We start from the raw sequence: 16,933 nt of genomic DNA, 5'->3' as shown, positions 1-16,933 counted from the left end.
CCCGCCGCTGGAGCACTGTTCTCTTTAACACCAAATCATCTCTGCAGAGCTGTTCATATTTGTTCATACTCCATTTCTGGCGGTATTGTTTTCCACTGAGGAGCAATGCTTCATTTTAAGTCATGCCTCATACTGGAAACACTTCAAAGCAATTGATCCTCTTTTTTACAACAGCTGTAGCATTTCATTTCAGAACATACAGGTTTTCTCACCGACCGAGTGCTGATTTTCAGCATTCTGACTTCGTTGAAGTTTTTTTCCTCATTGTATGTGTGCACAGATTGACGTGTGTTTCCTGGTGCATTTTAATACCAAGTGAAGTGTGCGTGCGTGTGTGCAAGGCACGCGATTGCCGGGGATACCGTGCTCTCCTTTTCAGCTTCAGGATTCTTAATTAGAGGGGGATGCAGTGGCGCAGGGGGTTGGACCGGGTCCTGCTCTCCTGTGGGTCTGGGGTTTGAGTCCTGCTTGGTGTGCCTTGCGATGGACTGGCGTCCCATCCTGGGTGTGTCCCCTCCCCCTCCGGCCTTATGCCCTGTGTTACCGGGTTGGCTCCGGTTCCCCATGACCCTGTATGGGACAAGTGATTCTGAAAGTGTGCATGCGTGTGCGTGCGTGTGTGTGCGTGTGTGTGTGCAAGGCATGCGATTGCCAGGGATACCATGCTCTCCTTTTTCAGCTTCAGGATTCTTAAAATAGAGGGGGATGCAGTGGCGCAGGGGGTTGGACCGGGTCCTGCTCTCCTGTGGGTCTGGGGTTCGAGTCCCGCTTGGTGTGCCTTGCGATGGACTGGCGTCCCGTCCGGGGTCGCGTCCCCTCCCGCTCCGGCCTTTCGCCCTGTGTTGCCGGGTTAGGCTCCGGTTCGCCTCGACCCCACTTGGGACGAGCGGTTTCGGTCAATGTGTGCGATTCTTAAAATGTTCACCCAGCGAACGACTCCGCTGTGTGCTCGCTGCTGAAATTGGTCAGAAAAGTTGTACAAGTTTTCTCCTCGTATAAGAGCCCTTGACGTTGCACAGCCGAACGAGGAGGAGCAGACAATAAACCGCTGACTGAACCGACGGTCCAATGTCCTGCCGCTGTTCTTCTTTCACATTTTGCCATCATTTTCCGCTGAGCAACAGCGAACTTTAACTTAACGCGCTCCGCATTAATAACGCAAATTTCCTGTCGGCAACCCTTGCCAACTCTGTCGGTGTCATTTTTTCCGTCACATACATAGTGTCAGCGCTCTCGCGTTACACGACGAGTTGTCACGCAAGCGGCAGCACTGCGAACGCAAACAAGTCCCTTTTGCACGTGTGCGAGTGTGGTTAATGTTTGTCGAGATCCACGTTTGAACGGTTACTGCGTTTTGTCCGGCACGCCTCGCATCAGCATCTTCTATCTCCCGCAGGTGGTGTTGAACTGTCGCTGGAAGTGAATCGTGGGTGGATATTTGCATTTTTTTTCGGGCTAATCTGTGTTTCTGCGGGTGGCTTTGTGAAGGTGATCGGAGTTCATCGCACCCTGAGCCACCTCTAACGCTCCCTGTAATGTTTCCCGCAGAGAAATGGTACAGTCACATCCCAGGGCGTTACACCTCCACACGGCTCGTGTCTTGTGCGTGTCCGACCCCGATCTTCCCCAGCGGCACTACGGCAGCAATGATAACGTGTCATTTTCCTCTACTTTTTTACACACACAAGGAGGAATGCCAAACACAACCATCCTTCTCCAACATCCCTGAAGTTCAGCGTTGTTGGGAACCACCCTTTCCATGGTGTCCTTGTAGACAGAGATCCGGGAACACTCCTTATTATACACAATGATACACAATGTTCGCGCACTTTCCACACGTACAGGCCAAAGGCACAAAACGCATTCGGAAGTTTGGGGGGTGAGAAGCAGCAGCTCGGATCCCGACGATGGTTATCAAACTAAAATGTTTGATTGATTCATGAGAGCAGGTCAGGACACATAAAGAACATGAATGCTATTATTAAAAGTCAAATAACAAATGGCACTGAAAACTGGCATGAAAAATCTAGAAAGGCTAGGGGTGAAAAACATTATGGAGTGATTAATGTAATCAATATAATCTAATCAATATATGATCAATAATCAATACAATCTAATCAATAATTTTCAAATTTGTTGATTACACATCAGACCACTCTTGCTGATTCTTTTGAAAACAGGGAATTTAACAGGACTTCAGGTGTCACTGTAACGTCTGCTACATGTTTCATTTCTTTTTTAAAGCCCTTGAATCATCACACAGGCCCAGTCACTGAGAAGCAGGAGTAAAAACAAGAGTTTAAAATGAACTTGAAATGTATAAAACTCAGTATAGTTACGATCCTGACTAATACTTATGGAGAGCAAATCCTCTAAACACGGGGGCCGTGCAGCGTGGACACCGCCTCTTGCAGACACATTTTTTACTGGAAAAAAATTCCGGATCTCTCGCTAAACAAATGATGTAGTAGATGTTCGGAGTTTAGAGAGGAGACACAAAGCCTCTCAGACATGATCGCAATCTTATTTACATACCTATCCAAATGATGCTTTCCCTCAGACTCTGATCCTAGCACGCAACAAGGGCGCGAGGGGGGCCTGCCGAAGTGATCGGCTGTCCGCGCGCGTGAGTGGTGCTAGATGTTAAGAGCAGAGAACGAGCATTAACGTACCACCGAGTACACAGAGGTTGTGTTGTGTTCCAAGGCATGACCACGTTCAAATGTTTCCTTTATGTGTGTAATACATGTACTCATTTAGCAGATGCTTTTCTCCAAAGCGGCTTCCAATGAACTCTATGTAGTGTTATCAGCCCACATGCCTTATTCACCGCGGTGACTTACACTGCTTACAACGGGCCACTCATCCATGCATCAGTGGAACACACTCTCTCTGTCACTCACACACACACTATGGGGGAACCTAAACAGCATGTCTTTGGACTGTGGGAAGAAACCAGAGCACTCAGAAGAAACCCACACAGACATGGGACAAACATGTAAACTCCACACACGTTGAGCGGGCAATCGAACCCACATCCTCTCGCACCACCCGGGCATAGTGAGACAGCAGTGCTACTCACTGTGCCACCGGGATTCTAGATACCTAATAGATACCTGCAGAGAGGCATCAGTAAAAGGGACGCTAGACATTCGTATCTTCTCATAATGAGTCTTTGTTATAGTGATTAAGGGGTATAAAATGAGATGAGAAGAATTGTGTTTCTCATTGGGTTAGGACAAATGAGGAACCATGCAGCGACTTCAGATTTTCACTTGTTCTCCTTTTTGTTTCCTCACATAAAAGCCGTAATGGTGTCACACACCACAAGAGCAGAGAGGAGGAACAGCCGGCGAAACTAGTAGCGATCTGAAATGCGAGTCTTTCTCCTGGGTCTGCCCTCATGTTTCCTGCCAGTTAGTTTTGTTTTTTCGTAGAAAGATTGTCAGTTTAATTTTAAAAAGTACGGAATCATATCAAAAGTTTGCCTCATAGTTAAAGCTTACGTTAAGAAAAATAAAGCAGAAGTCCTACATTTGCAGGACTTTCAGTATTTTAATGACTCACTCAAAATGTCCCTGGAAAATTCGGTGAGGAAACACTCTTCTGCATCTGTATTGAACATGAACACATAATATGAAACTTGCTGAAGGATCAAGGGCTGTCAAAATCCCGTATTTGCTCAACATAACTGAGGAAAGAAAATTTCTCTACTCCAAATTTGACGATTTCCTCTCCATCTCAAATTTAGTTTCATGCTAGTGTAAGACCAGAAAGAAAAGGGAAAATATGAACATTGGAATGCTTATAAAAGTCCATCAAATTTTCTTTACTGAGCTATACAGGACAAAAATAAGTTTCCAAAGAAGGAAATCTGGAATTTTAAACAAAATTAATGTTGCCATTGTTAAACTGCAAATGCACGTCTTGCCAAACCGAAGTATTAAAGCTGTGGTATGAGATAAAGGTTAATCATTAAAGAATTATATTAGAATGATTATGCCAGGGTTGACATTCTTTTAAGGCAGACACCCATTTGTTCTGTTCAAAGAAACATCTTGGTTAATACTCTTTCTAATAAAAAATAAAGATGCTACTACTAATTTGGTCCCTGGTTACTCTATGTGAAACCTATGAAACATTTATAAAGGTGAAAATATAAATCATATCTAGACAGATTGTAACAGCACGGAGGAAATAAAAAATATGGATAGCCTCAACAAACCACCAAGACATTTACTCATGAATGGTTTATTTTACATTTACATTTACATTCATTCATTTAGCAGACACTTTTCTCCAAAGCGACGCACATCTCATAGAAAAAACAATGTGTACGTTACTTTATTAGAAAGAGAGACATGGATGTAGATGCGCGATTTTTAAGTGCAGTTTGTTTCTTTCCACCATATGAACCAATATTCATCATACAAGTTTTTTACTGAGATTTATCTGCTATTTAATCATCAAAAAATCTACAATGTCACACCATGCAGAAAACAATAAAGAATAAAGTTGTCTACAAGACATACATTTTACACAGTTTGGCCCTGTGTCCTCAGGAACCAGAGGTAGTGTCATCCCCACTGGAAGCTTATATGTTTCACTACCTGCAGTATATGCACTCTGTAAGGATAATTACTCATTTACACAATATGGGAGCCAAAGCACAAATTCCCACCACCAAATTATCCATTACATTGTACTGTTACAACATGTGCTTTTAAGCTCTGTTCAGGTTGACCTCTTAAAGCTGGAGTTTACACTAAACTAATTACAAGTGTTCAACTTTTTCATATAAAATGATATTCAGAGGTAAATATTCAGAGTTTTATTTATCAATCATACATTTTGCCACTGCAAACCTTGCTACTCTATAATGAAAAGTAAAAACATACACAAAAGGTATATATATTGTTTGCAAATCCTTCAAAATGGTCAAGCAATTCGTGATTAAACAGCCTTTTCATAACTTTCTTTACATTTAACTGATTAGTACCCCTCTGTTTACTTTGTGACCTGCTTACCTGCTTAGATGTCATTACCTTACCACCAACCAAGGTTGTTCACTAAAAGTGATAAATGGTGTGATTATGAGATGAAAGAAAACTGGATCACTAGATTCACACCAGACCCACTCCAGGCTTTTCCAGAAATTATTTTTTGCACTAAATGTTAATTGTAGTTATGAAATGATTAACCTTCATCAGGGCTGCAGTGCTGTTTTGCAATCAATGACCCCAACCTCTGCTTAACAACATAATCCCAACTAGTGAGGGACTAGTTGACTGACTGCTCAGGTCATGTTACTTGAGTTTCCTGGCAGGTTAATTCTAATATCTCATTCATAAAAGGACAATTGTCACACATTGCCTTTTCTATGTCACTGATGTCAATTTGGTGTTATCATCTGTATTTTTGTTATACTGTACTACTTAGTAGCCAACTATATTTTTCTTGTTTCATAGAAACAACTAACATTTGTCTCATACTGACAAATGATTATTTACAAAAAATCCAGACTGCCTGACTGACAGTGTTTCTCAACAGATGGGACCAAGTGGTCGGAGTGGGCTGGATCAGACACGTGCTCCTTTGCCCTTCAGGATTCTCCGCACCTACAAACAGTCACAAAGAAAGACATTTTGTAAACCTGCACACACAAAGAGCTGGTTCACACAACACAGAAGACAACGGAACACAATAAATATTTCTACCAAAACTTTTCATTCTGGATTTGAAACAGTCTGCTTTTGGGAGTTCCGCCAGTATTTCCAGATTTTAGGTTAATTCGGGGAGGCTGTTATTGGCCGTGGGTAAACTAGAAGAACGTAACCAGAATGCTGAATAAAGTGTATAAAGTTTGTGGATTAAAACTTAAGAATGCAACAAAAGACATGCAAGGAAGCGGCTCTGTAGATTTGGCTGAGTGAGGTATGTATTGTAAAAGCTGTCCAGTCAACTGTTGAGACTAGGGATGGGAGATACTGCAAAATTTGGTATCGATCCGATACCAAGTAAATACAGGGCCAGTATCGCCGATATTGATACCAATACTTCTTCATTTTAAAATAGCCTATAGCCTATCTACATGTAGCCTAAATATAGGAATCCTATAGTGTCCCTTTCACAGTTAACACAAAAGAGATACTCAGCCATTTTCATATTTCAGGTTTGAGGTTATATTTTTCAATTCCAATAAAATAATTTATTTAGATAACACGTTTCAGTGTGCTGATTATTATTTTAATGTCTGAATATAGTATATATTTATTCAGTCTGCTAAAATAACAACTATGATGACCAATTACACTTTGAAAATTAGCATTAACCATGCCGAAGATCTATGACTAAAATATTACTTTCACCACTATAGCTACCTGGATATTCTCTGCCTCTCTGAAAGGACTCTGCCAGTGACTTCTGTCTCAGTGGCGGCACTGCTGGAGGTCTGTCTGAAGGATTTCCCTCCTCCTCTTTTCGCTTCTTTTGCAGCTCGAAGTTCTCTTTTTTGTGTTTTTTAATGTGTTTGTATAAATTGGTGGTGTTGCCACAGTAGTGAATAGCCTTCCTACGCACATCGCAGTTTGCAATGTTTTCATTTACAGCTGTAAAATAACTCCACACGACGCTCCTCTTTCTTTCTGCCATGCCATCTCTCTCTCACTGCAGCCAAAACTGTCTGCTTGCACTTGGCGCCGCTGAGTCACGTGATGGCAAGACAACAAAACACAGCGGAGCAGGGGAGGAGGAGCGGCGTATGCACACACAGATATGTCTACTCTTTGATGAAACAGGAGCAATGTACTGAGCGTAGAGGAGAGAAACTTAAATTAAACTCATCAGGCTAGTATTGATCCAATACCAATACCAACATTGGTATCGATACTATCGATATTAGGATCGATCCGCCCACCCCTAGTTGAGACGACTCAGTAAGGTATGTAGGTTTGTCAGGTAGTCACTGGAGTAATGTTAAAAATTCAGTATGAAAAATATGGTAGAGGTGGTGAACTAGAATGTCAAAAATGTAGAATGAAGAATGTGGAAAAAAATCTGAAGAAGAATTCAGACTGGGGTGTGGTGAGCATAAGCTGGTCCATTAGGGTATGGAGAATGTACAGTACAGATCGGAAAATGTAAAGTGGCGTGTAGAAGGTTTACAACTCTCCGTAACCCACCTGATCCCCCAAGGGTCCCTCTGGCACTAAATGAGCGGGATTTTCGTTCTCCAGGTTCTTGCTACTGGGGTCAGCACCTCTTCGCATGAGCAGTTTCACTGTATCCACCTGAGCGACCCTTCCCTGCAGGGAACTGGCCACGTGCAGCACTGTGTTCCCATTGTACGCCTGTAAGGGACAAAAAAGCTCGAATGGCTACGCTCACCAGCATATCATGACTTACTCTGTTCACTTACACTGTATTTTTGTACATGTTAGAAGATCTGAGTCATAAATGCACACAAACTTGCCTAAACTAAGTCTATAGCCTAATTTCCTATTGCCTAAACTACATCCATAGTGCCATATGCAGTGGACAGACCAAAGGAAGAAGTGTCAATCTCAGAGGACTGTGCTGTTTACCTTTTCATTGATGATATGCAAAGAATCAGGTTGGTCCAGAAAAAGACGCAGGAGCTCCACATTGGCTTCCTCTGCAGCAATGTGTAGTGCTGTACGGCCACTTTTAAGATCCTGAGAAGCAGAACAAAAAAAAAGAAGAACAATCTTAGAATAATTCCGGAATGACGACCATGACAAAGCAGGCTAGGCCCTTATTTTTTGCACATTGTTCACTCTTACCTTGGTTTTATAGGAAGCCCCCATGGAGAGCAGGGTGCTGATGCATTCACCCAGGAGTTTTCGTCTGCGCAGCAGTGCCTCAGTCTGAGGGCAGTTGGGCAGCCTCGCCTGGCCCAGCTCTTGCAGCACGGCATTGTGGGCCAGCACTGCAGTGTGTAATGCTGTCAGACCTAGCAAGGCCAACAGAGGAGGAGGAGGAGGATGAATCAGGGTTCCAGAATATGACTAAATTGGCATTCTGAAGTAATGTGTTTGAGTTTATAGTACGTTACAAGAAGGGATTTGACATTTTTAGGGAAAATAGATATGAAAGCTTGCAGGAAGGGGGGTGCAGTGGTGCGGCGGGTTTGGATTGTGCCTACTCTCTGGTGGGTCTGGGATTCGAGCCCTGCTTGGGGTGCCTTGTGACGGACTGGCATCCCGCCCTGGGTGTGTCCCCTCCCTCCTCTGCCCTGTGCCCTGTGTTGCCGGATTTGGCTCCGGTTCGCCGCGACCCCATTTGGGACAAGCGGGTTCAAACAGTGTGTGTGTGTTTGTGTTTGCAGAAGCAATGAAGAGAATGGATAACAAGAGATGAAGCCTACCATCATAGTTGACTGCCTCTATGTTCAGCTGCTGCTGCATGTTCTGCAGGGTTCTGTGAATGGCCTACGGACATAGAGGGGCAATGAGATAGCAGTAACTGAAGGCAGCAAGAGTACAGCTACTTTCCCGAGGCAATGCCTGAAAGGTTTTTCCAGTGTATTTCAGTTAATCACTGAGCAGTAAGTGTGGCGTATCCCACGTTCTCATGAAAGCAGCTCATAAAAGACGAGTTGTTGAGCCAGTCCTGAACCAGTCCTGCAGGATCTTCCCCACCCCTCGGAGAAGGGGGATTTTTCTCCACTCTTGTTCTCTAGCGTATGAGGAAATGAACTTACAGTATGTTGCCATCATGCCAGCAATGAGGAAGTTACAGGCAAGCATGAAGACACAAACCACCCGAGACGGCACGTATACTGTTGAACATTAACAGACCATGCGACAAAGCAGTGAAACAAAAATATGTTTAGATTACAGATTAATTAAGACAGACGTGGATAAAGTGATAAGACGAAGAGAAGAGGACCATGTGAGAAACGGTGAAGTAAGGCAGAGTATGTGGCTGACAGGATAAAAGACAATAACAGCAAGTAGAGTGGGAGATTTATGTGGAATTTCATCAGTGCATCTGGTTGTTTTAAAAGTGGGAGGGGCACTAATCACATCTGACAAGGAAGTCAAATTTTCTGGAAAAGGTTTGATCAACCACAGCTGGTCCTCCACCTACTACAGCAATAAGTGTAACGCAGTCATACTTTAAGGCTGTCAAGTCTGCAAAGACTGAAAAATTCCAGCCCTCTAAAAGCTGAGAAGGCCATTTTATTTCCATGCTGCGTGTATGCACCTTCACACAGTTCTAATGGAAATCTGAGAAGGGATAATCTCCATATGATCGTACATAATTTTTTTTACCAGGTAAACCAGATATCAATGAGCAAATTAACACGACAAAGAAATAAATATACTCATGTTTTAAAACGTCAGCCCTCTGTCACTTGACATAATGTCTATTGATTCTGTTGACTGCAAATTTCTGGTAAAAAATGTTGTTAACTGTGGCCAAGTGAGCCATGAAGGTCAGTCAATGAAGTGCAACACATACACTGGTATGAGACTGGTAAGATTCTGTATGTGGTATTGTGTGTAAAACACTTTAACAGCACCAAAACAATAGAACAATATTTATTCAGTCATCTGACATCTTTCTCCAAGCACACCTACAGTGTCAGATTTGTATACAAAGGTACTTTACATTATTTTAATATTTACACAGCTGGGTAATTTTTACTGGAACAATTCAGTTTAAACACATTGCTCAGTGTTATCTGCAGAGCTGAGTGGATTTTGAACCCTGAACCTTTGGGTGCAAGGCAAAGTGCAAATTACTATGTTGCCTGACTTTACCATACTGAATAACATTACAGTTAATGTTTACCCATGTAATACATGATGATTTTTTTAAACTGAAGTAATAAGTAACATAATTTTTACGTAACACCGCCAGAGCGATACAAACTCCTCAGAGACAGAAAAACACACCACACAAACATCGATTCCTGAGTGATGAGGCCTACCTGCAGCATTAGCGCATGACCCTTCTCTGCACACACGTGAAGGGGGGTACGGCCCCAGCAGTCAGCCGTGTTCACCTGGGCCCCTAGGGTCAGAAGGTCTTGCACAATCAGGTGCTGGTTGGCTGCAACGCCCACCTGCAGGGCACTCTGCGTATAAAGCAACATACATTATACCAACACATACTGTATATTTACCGCATTTATTCAAGCAATGTAGCAATTTCACAAAAAGCATTCATCTTGAATCAGCGATTCAGTTCCTTTTCGCTATTCATTACTTTCGCAATGCATTATTTTCAGTAAATACGTAAGCAAGGGTAGACAATAGTGTATTTACTACAGTCACTCATTTCATTGACCTCAGAACAACTGTAGCAAGGGAAGATGGTCTACAACAAGGGTGTCCCAGTGTATGCAGCCCAACACGTCATGTAATGTAGTCAGCAAAAATATTTGTAAAACTATTAACTTATACGATATTTAGAATAAATACTAAAAATTCTTTGTGTTATCGTGTGATAATAGAGCTAGATACACATACTTGAACACACACCAAAATAAAACACAATAATTAATTTTTCTATTTAAACATTTAAGAGTCTGAATGTGACTTACTATGATATTTCCTTGTGTCGCGTTCAAAATAGTTCACAATAATGATCGTGCGGCCCTGAGCCAGAAAAGATTGGATACCCCTGGTCTACAGCTTTTCTATAAGTTGCACCACAAAAATTCCCAAAGTGTTAATCAACACCATCAAACACAACACTAACCATAATTCTGAAAACAAAAAAATCCACCGTAGACCACGTAAAAATGTCCGTATCTATTTTCTCCAGAGCTCAGTTTTAATACGAAACTCATTTGCATGAATTTCGGCTGCAGTGTGAGTAATGTACTACACTCTGGGGTCTGTCAGGTCAGAGCTCTCACCTGGCTGTTGTGCTCTTTCAGGTCCAGCACGTTGATATCCGCCATCTTCCTGGCCAGCACATAGGCCAGAGCTCTCCGGCCCTGGGCCACGGCAATGTGCAGGAACCTACAGAGCACAGATCAGCTGATGTCTCGGCACACTTTTCGCACAGTTTGGTGTGTGACTGCGGGACTCACAGGGAGGCTGCAGTTTTTTTTGTTAAAATTAAAGTTAGGACATTATTATTAGGCAACAACATGTGTTAAAGCTGACTTTCTTAAACCTAAAATCGAGTAAAAAAAAAAAAAAAAAAGTAAAATCAAGTCTGTGCCGCAGAATTTAAATTAAAGGTCGTCTCATAAGGAGGCCGTCTTAATGTTTTTAAATTTCGCAACAGAACAACAAGGGCTGTGTTGGCAGAATTTACCATCTATTATCATCTACATTTATTATTCTTGTCATATTATTTATGTAAATTAACATCTGAATAAATGTTTGAATGTCTGCCTTTGAATAACATTTGTCCATCCATCCAATTTCAATAACCGCTTTGTCCTGAGCGGAGTCGTGGTGAACCAGAGCCTTCTTTGAATATCATGTGGAGTAAAAATAAAGCTTAGGGTTGTATAGGGTCATTCTAACTCTTATAGCGTATCTGCTTTTTAAATTTAAGGTTGTTTGTCAGTTGAATCTTTCTGAGTTTCCGAGTATTCATGATGACAGGGTCTGAGTCATTCATGTGCAGCTACTAGTCAGGAGAGCATGCTCCAACACCCCCCGAACCTTGACTCAGTGGGGGAGTTTTCTGGCCACTGCGAGAAAAGGAAACAGGCACACACAAAACTCACGTGTCCCCGTCTCCATCCCGAATCATGAGCTGTTCGGGGCTCAGTCCTTGCAGCTTCTTCTCCTCTTGCTGGATCTGCCACTGGAAGAAGGACATGCTCCCAGTGGCCTGCGTGACTGGTGAGAGGAGTGACATGGACGGGTCTGAAAAGTCCAGCTGCGGAGGGAAGAACTCAGGGGCAAGGCAGGAATTGCCTGTAGTCTGGGGATAGTAGCTAGGGTTTGGGCTGCCTGTGTGGAGACAAGAAGCCAAGTTTTCTGATGGAGAGTAGTGTGTCAGAGGGTCAGTGGAGACGTAGAGTGATGGCTCATGGCTCAGCAGCGGTGAACTGATGTGGGGGAGACTGGATGCTGGGATCAGCTGTGGATGACAGGGGCTCTCTTGCACCTGCAGGGTTGCCATGGAAACTGGGGAGCACTCGCTGGACTGCTGCAGTATGGATGTGATGTCCAGAAGATGCCCAGAGCTGAGGGTACCTTCCTTCATGGAACTGTCTACATCACTGTTGGAAAAATTCACCTGGAACGGGGAGGAACAAAGACGCACAGAAGAAACAATGATGCACAGTTAACAAACTGATGTGAAACTACCAAATCGGGAGTGGACATTAAGGAAAATAACAGAAGTAATTTACCTGGACATTGCTGAGCATGACACTGGGGGTTGTCACTGCAGAATTCTGGTACGTGGCACATCTCTTAGGGCTGGACATGCCTGAAGGAGAACTGGCAGCAGGCCTCTTTGTCCCTTGAAGCATGGTGATCAATGCTACAAAACAACATGTGGAGAGGTGTTTATTTATGATGATTGCTCAACTGAATACTCATAATGTTACCAGTGCCCTGAACCTTTATTACCAACCCACAAGAAATGACTTCAGTAATACAAACAATTAGCATTAGAACAACACGCTTTTTATTTAGTAACATCTTGTTCAGTTTCACGTTTGCCGATGTATGAAAATATAATTACCGTAATCATTATTTGCTTTATTGTTTAATTTGTGCACATGTACAGACTGCAACATCAATGTACCTGGACAGTGATCGTGGCTTTTCGGAAACTTTTCAACCTGAAAAAAAATTAAGTAGTAATTACTATATATCATCTCATTATTATTACACACACACACACACACACACATTTTCAGAACCGCTTGTCCCTTACGGGGTCACGGGGAACCGGAGCCTACCCGGCAACACAGGGCGTAAGGCCGGAGGGGGAAGGGGACGCACCCAGGACGGGACGCCAGTCCGTCACAAGGCACCCCAAGCGGGACTCGAACCCCAGACCCACCGGAGAGTAGGACTGCGGTCCAACCCACTGCGCCACCGCACCCCCTATTATTATTATTAATATTATTATTATTATTATTATTATTATTATTACCTGCTCATTCTCGGGGCTCGGCACCGGGGGAACTTGCCTCACGCGCTTTTGCATGATCAGCTCCTTCACGGGGTTCTTCACGCGCACGCCCTGATACGTGCCGCGAGGCGTCGGGCTCCCGGTACAGGAACCGCCTGCAAAGTCACACACAGTCACGCACGGTCACACACTGTACGCATACACGCACTAAGCAACAAACACAAACACACCTGTGTGTGTGTGTCACTTCAGCAAAAATCCGCACTGGAAACCAGCTGTTTCCCGACGGACCTTCTGACCGCTAACTAATAGAGCGAAATTGCAACCGGTGAACCACGCAGGGCACAAATTAGCTTCTCTCACACACACATACACGTGTATATATGTATAATATAACAATATAATATATGGGGAATTGAATTTTTTCACCATTAAAAATGAAAACAATATTATTTCGGCTTGTCTTGAATACAGTCCTACTCAAACTTTGCCAACAAACTGCTGAACAGAAAAGGCCAAAAAGCCGCCACAAGTAAGGCCGTGAGGAAAAGTGGAACAGGAAACACATAGTGTGTACAAAGCAGACTTTTTCTTTAGTAACGACACCATTCACTCGTGAACATAGTTGTCATTTTATCCCCATCATCACGACACGTCACAAACGTTCTACTCGAATTATACAGTAGTAGAGCTGTGTCACTTAGGAGCCTTTCAATGTGTAAATTCCAGTTTGCTACTACTACTTTTTTGAGCAGAAATGTGTCATATTTCTATTCCTAGTACGTGTGGCGCGGCGGTTTTTACTTTCGCCGTCTTTTTTAAACGAAAAAAGCACTGAAATTAAACGGTTTCTGGGCGCTCTCTCCCTCAGCTCGAGCGGAACACCAACCGAGTTTAAGTTCTAGAACAGTCAGCGAGTGAGGTGAGTGCGCCTGTGAACATTTTCCGGCGCCCTGCGCTCCCTTAGTTTACCCTGATGATGGCCCTTCTTCCCGGACTCGGAGCCGCAGCTCGGCGACCTCGGGGACGGGGACCCCGTGGAGCCCTCGTGCTCTGGGGGTGACGAAGATGACGCCGAATTGCCGTAGAAGGACCACAGATCGCAGGGGCTGCTCATCATGCTCCAGTCCTGATCCACCAGCCCCGCTCCGAAGTCCTCGGATCCCCTCTCGATGATCATGTTGCCCGAGATTAGAAGATGATCGCTTCGCTTGTTTCCGTCTCTCGTCTCAAGGTCCAGTAAACCGGGACCGGAGTTTCCCGCGTGACCGAAAGCGACTCGTCACAGGAGACCTGGCCGGGGGGAGGGGGTGCGCAGCGCGGCTCGTGAGGCGAGATTACAGTGTGTAATGCTTTCTGAGAAAAGTGCCGGCGTGACACTGCATTTATGTAGCACACCCCTATATACGCGACACGCACACACCCACACACACCAGTACAGAGAGGAGGAGCGGCAGATCCACCGCATTGGTGTGTCTTACAAAACTTGTTCTGTCACGCGTTGAAGTGAATTTTTGATGCTAAACGACATTTGAGCAGTTTTTTAACAAACATAACACGACACGTCGCTACAAAACGCGTCATGTAGTACGCGGGCGCGCACGCACACAAAAAAAAACACACACAATTACTAATTACACATCATCTTCTTTACGTCCGAATGATTTTGTACTATTAAAAAAAAACTGAAAACAAAATTACAGTCTGAGTCTAAAGTTCATTGCGACTGTAGGAAGTTCCAACACTAATTGCACCTTGCCCGAATAATCGATTAATAATTACTTCTTATCTTCCTTGTCTTTCCTTCCAGTAAATGGAAATTGTTGGTGTTAATATTTTATCAGATAGTAGGCTACCTTGGCTATATATTATGCTTTTTACGAGCATGGAATGTAGACTCTGCTCTTTGATTTTTCCAAAACTTTCCCGTCTTTTCGGTTGAGGTCACGGTTTCTTTTATGATGCATATTTTTGGATGGTGAATACTTTTTTTTTTATGTTTAAACAACCTCAATAACGCCGGTTCGTACCTCATTGGTTTAGATCTTAAGAGCTGGTGTGACCGCACTTCGCTTTCGAAAATAAAAGAGCAGCACATAGAATGAAATGAAAGAGGGAACGATGATTGAACAAGTCAAAAATACACACACAGATAACAGGGAAAGCGGGAAAACGCTGAATCATGGGTTTTTCGAAAGAGTAATCTGCCAAGTTTGCTCTGACAGGAAAACATCAGCGATGCATTAATATGAAGTACAATTAATTAAGTGCTAATCTGCACAATATATTTATAGGAGCGTTGGTGTATAAGCTGGGGCGACGTGTTCATGGTAACTTCACTCCTCTCCTGATGCCCGACAGCTCGATCGTCGCGATCCTAACAAGTCGGATTTGCTGGATTTATAAACAAACAAACAAACACCGCTAGAGAATTAAGAATTTATATGTAGCAACATTTTGCGCGAACGCCTTTAACACCGGCGTCGTATCATGGCCGGAATTCGGAGTTCAGTTAATCGGAAGTAGTTTAATTCAAACTTAAAGTAATTCAATCTAAAATCAGTTCAAATAATCAAATCCAATAAGAAAATAAAAAGTTGATTAGTGAGGGTGGCGCAGTGGATTGGACGGGGTCCTGCTCTCCCGTGGGTCTAGGGTTCGAGTCCCGCTTGGGGCGCTTTGCGACGGACTGGCGTCCCGTCCTGGGTGTGTCCCCTTTCGCCCTGTGTTGCCGGGTTAGGCTCCGGCTCTCCGCGACCCTGTATGGGACAAGCAGTTTCAGATGATGGGTGGGAAGTTGATTAGTCTAAATTCAATTAACCTGTTTTTTTTCAGTCTTTTTATTACCAAATAAAAATCTATATATCAAGATCCTCGAATATAATGTTTACATATCAAGTTTTTGACGGTTTTTATTAAATGAAAGTTACTTGGTATATGGGTTGTAACAACCATTCACAATGTATATAATTGATCGTAATATTTCCCCAGATAATCAGAGAATAAGTGACTTTAAATGAACTGGTTGAACTGAGAGATCTCAGCATAGCTGGAGCAGGAGCAGGGTGGAGTGTGGTACGGTGAAGTGTGAGCAGCACAGCCGGTTATGGCTCTGTTGTGTTCAGAGAACGAAGTTCAGCGAATGGCAGGTGTTACTCCGGGTTTCTGACCGAGGATGAGCTCAGTAAGTCGAGACAGAGAGTCCTAGACTGGGCCAAGGATCAGGAGGGGGTAGAAGATTTCAGTCTTGGAGAAGTTCAGTCGCAGGTGATGATCAGTCATTCAGGTAGACATGCTGCAATGTTGTGTCAATTAGGGGAAGGGTTTGGAAGAGCTGTGTTTTGAGGACATAGCAGTGGTTAGAGAAGTAGTGGGGCGTTATTACCAAGCCAAGGGAAGTGGTTCAGATAGAGAAGAGAAAAATTGCCAAGTACTGTGGAACACCTGTTGAGAGAGGTTCAGGGTCAAAGATAGAGCCATGCCAAACTACCTGTTAGATCTGCCAGATAGGTAGGATTCAAACAGGTAGGCTCAACTGCTTTTCTCAGAATAACAGAAGAGAGGCAGAGGCCCTGCTTTCGAACAGTATAAACCGAAAATTAATCTTGCTTGTGCACAGGGGGAAAGCCCCAAACCCTACCCTTCCTCCCCTACACTTCACTGTTATCACTCGCAGAACCCCGTCAGAAAAGTGCTGCCTTAACTTAACGTGCCATAGGAACGGAGAAGAGGCGCCACCAGGTGGCGAACAGGTGCAACAGCAGGAGTTGATCTGCAGGACGCTGAGTGCGAGCGCTCATTTATATTACATTTATTCATTTAGCTAACGCTTTTCTCCAAAGCGACT

General features: G+C 43.6%; 1 protein-coding gene across 1 annotated transcript; it reads right to left on the bottom strand.

The window, feature by feature from the left end:
- Window positions 1-4,378: 4,378 nt before the first annotated feature.
- Window positions 4,379-14,448, bottom strand: nfkbiz (nuclear factor of kappa light polypeptide gene enhancer in B-cells inhibitor, zeta). Its single transcript, XM_029257125.1, has 12 exons — window positions 14,059-14,448; window positions 13,108-13,241; window positions 12,754-12,790; window positions 12,353-12,486; window positions 11,720-12,237; window positions 10,892-10,997; window positions 9,959-10,105; window positions 8,387-8,450; window positions 7,803-7,972; window positions 7,584-7,694; window positions 7,182-7,349; window positions 4,379-5,618 (listed from the first exon to the last, which is right to left on the bottom strand). The coding sequence occupies exons 1-12, from the start codon at window positions 14,264-14,266 to the stop codon at window positions 5,580-5,582; spliced, it is 1,836 nt and encodes a 611-aa protein (XP_029112958.1). The 5' UTR covers window positions 14,267-14,448; the 3' UTR covers window positions 4,379-5,579.
- Between the last annotated feature and the right edge of the window lie 2,485 nt (window positions 14,449-16,933).

This window comes from Scleropages formosus, chromosome 12, assembly GCF_900964775.1.
Source record: "Scleropages formosus chromosome 12, fSclFor1.1, whole genome shotgun sequence".
NCBI lineage: Eukaryota > Metazoa > Chordata > Actinopteri > Osteoglossiformes > Osteoglossidae > Scleropages > Scleropages formosus.
Note: the sequence above shows the minus strand (reverse complement) of the source record. Positions and strands in the feature narration are given on the sequence as shown.

Excerpts from the sequence above, each read along its gene's own strand:
- nfkbiz (XM_029257125.1), bottom strand. The coding sequence starts at position 14,266 with ATGATCATCGAGAGGGGATCCGAGGACTTCGGAGCGGGGCTGGTGGAT. Across the intron at positions 10,998-11,719 it reads CGGGATGGAGACGGGGACAC|GTTCCTGCACATTGCCGTGG; the intron begins GTGAGTTTTGTG and ends TGTGCTCTGTAG. Across the intron at positions 7,973-8,386 it reads AGAGGCAGTCAACTATGATG|GTCTGACAGCATTACACACT; the intron begins GTAGGCTTCATC and ends TGGCCTTGCTAG.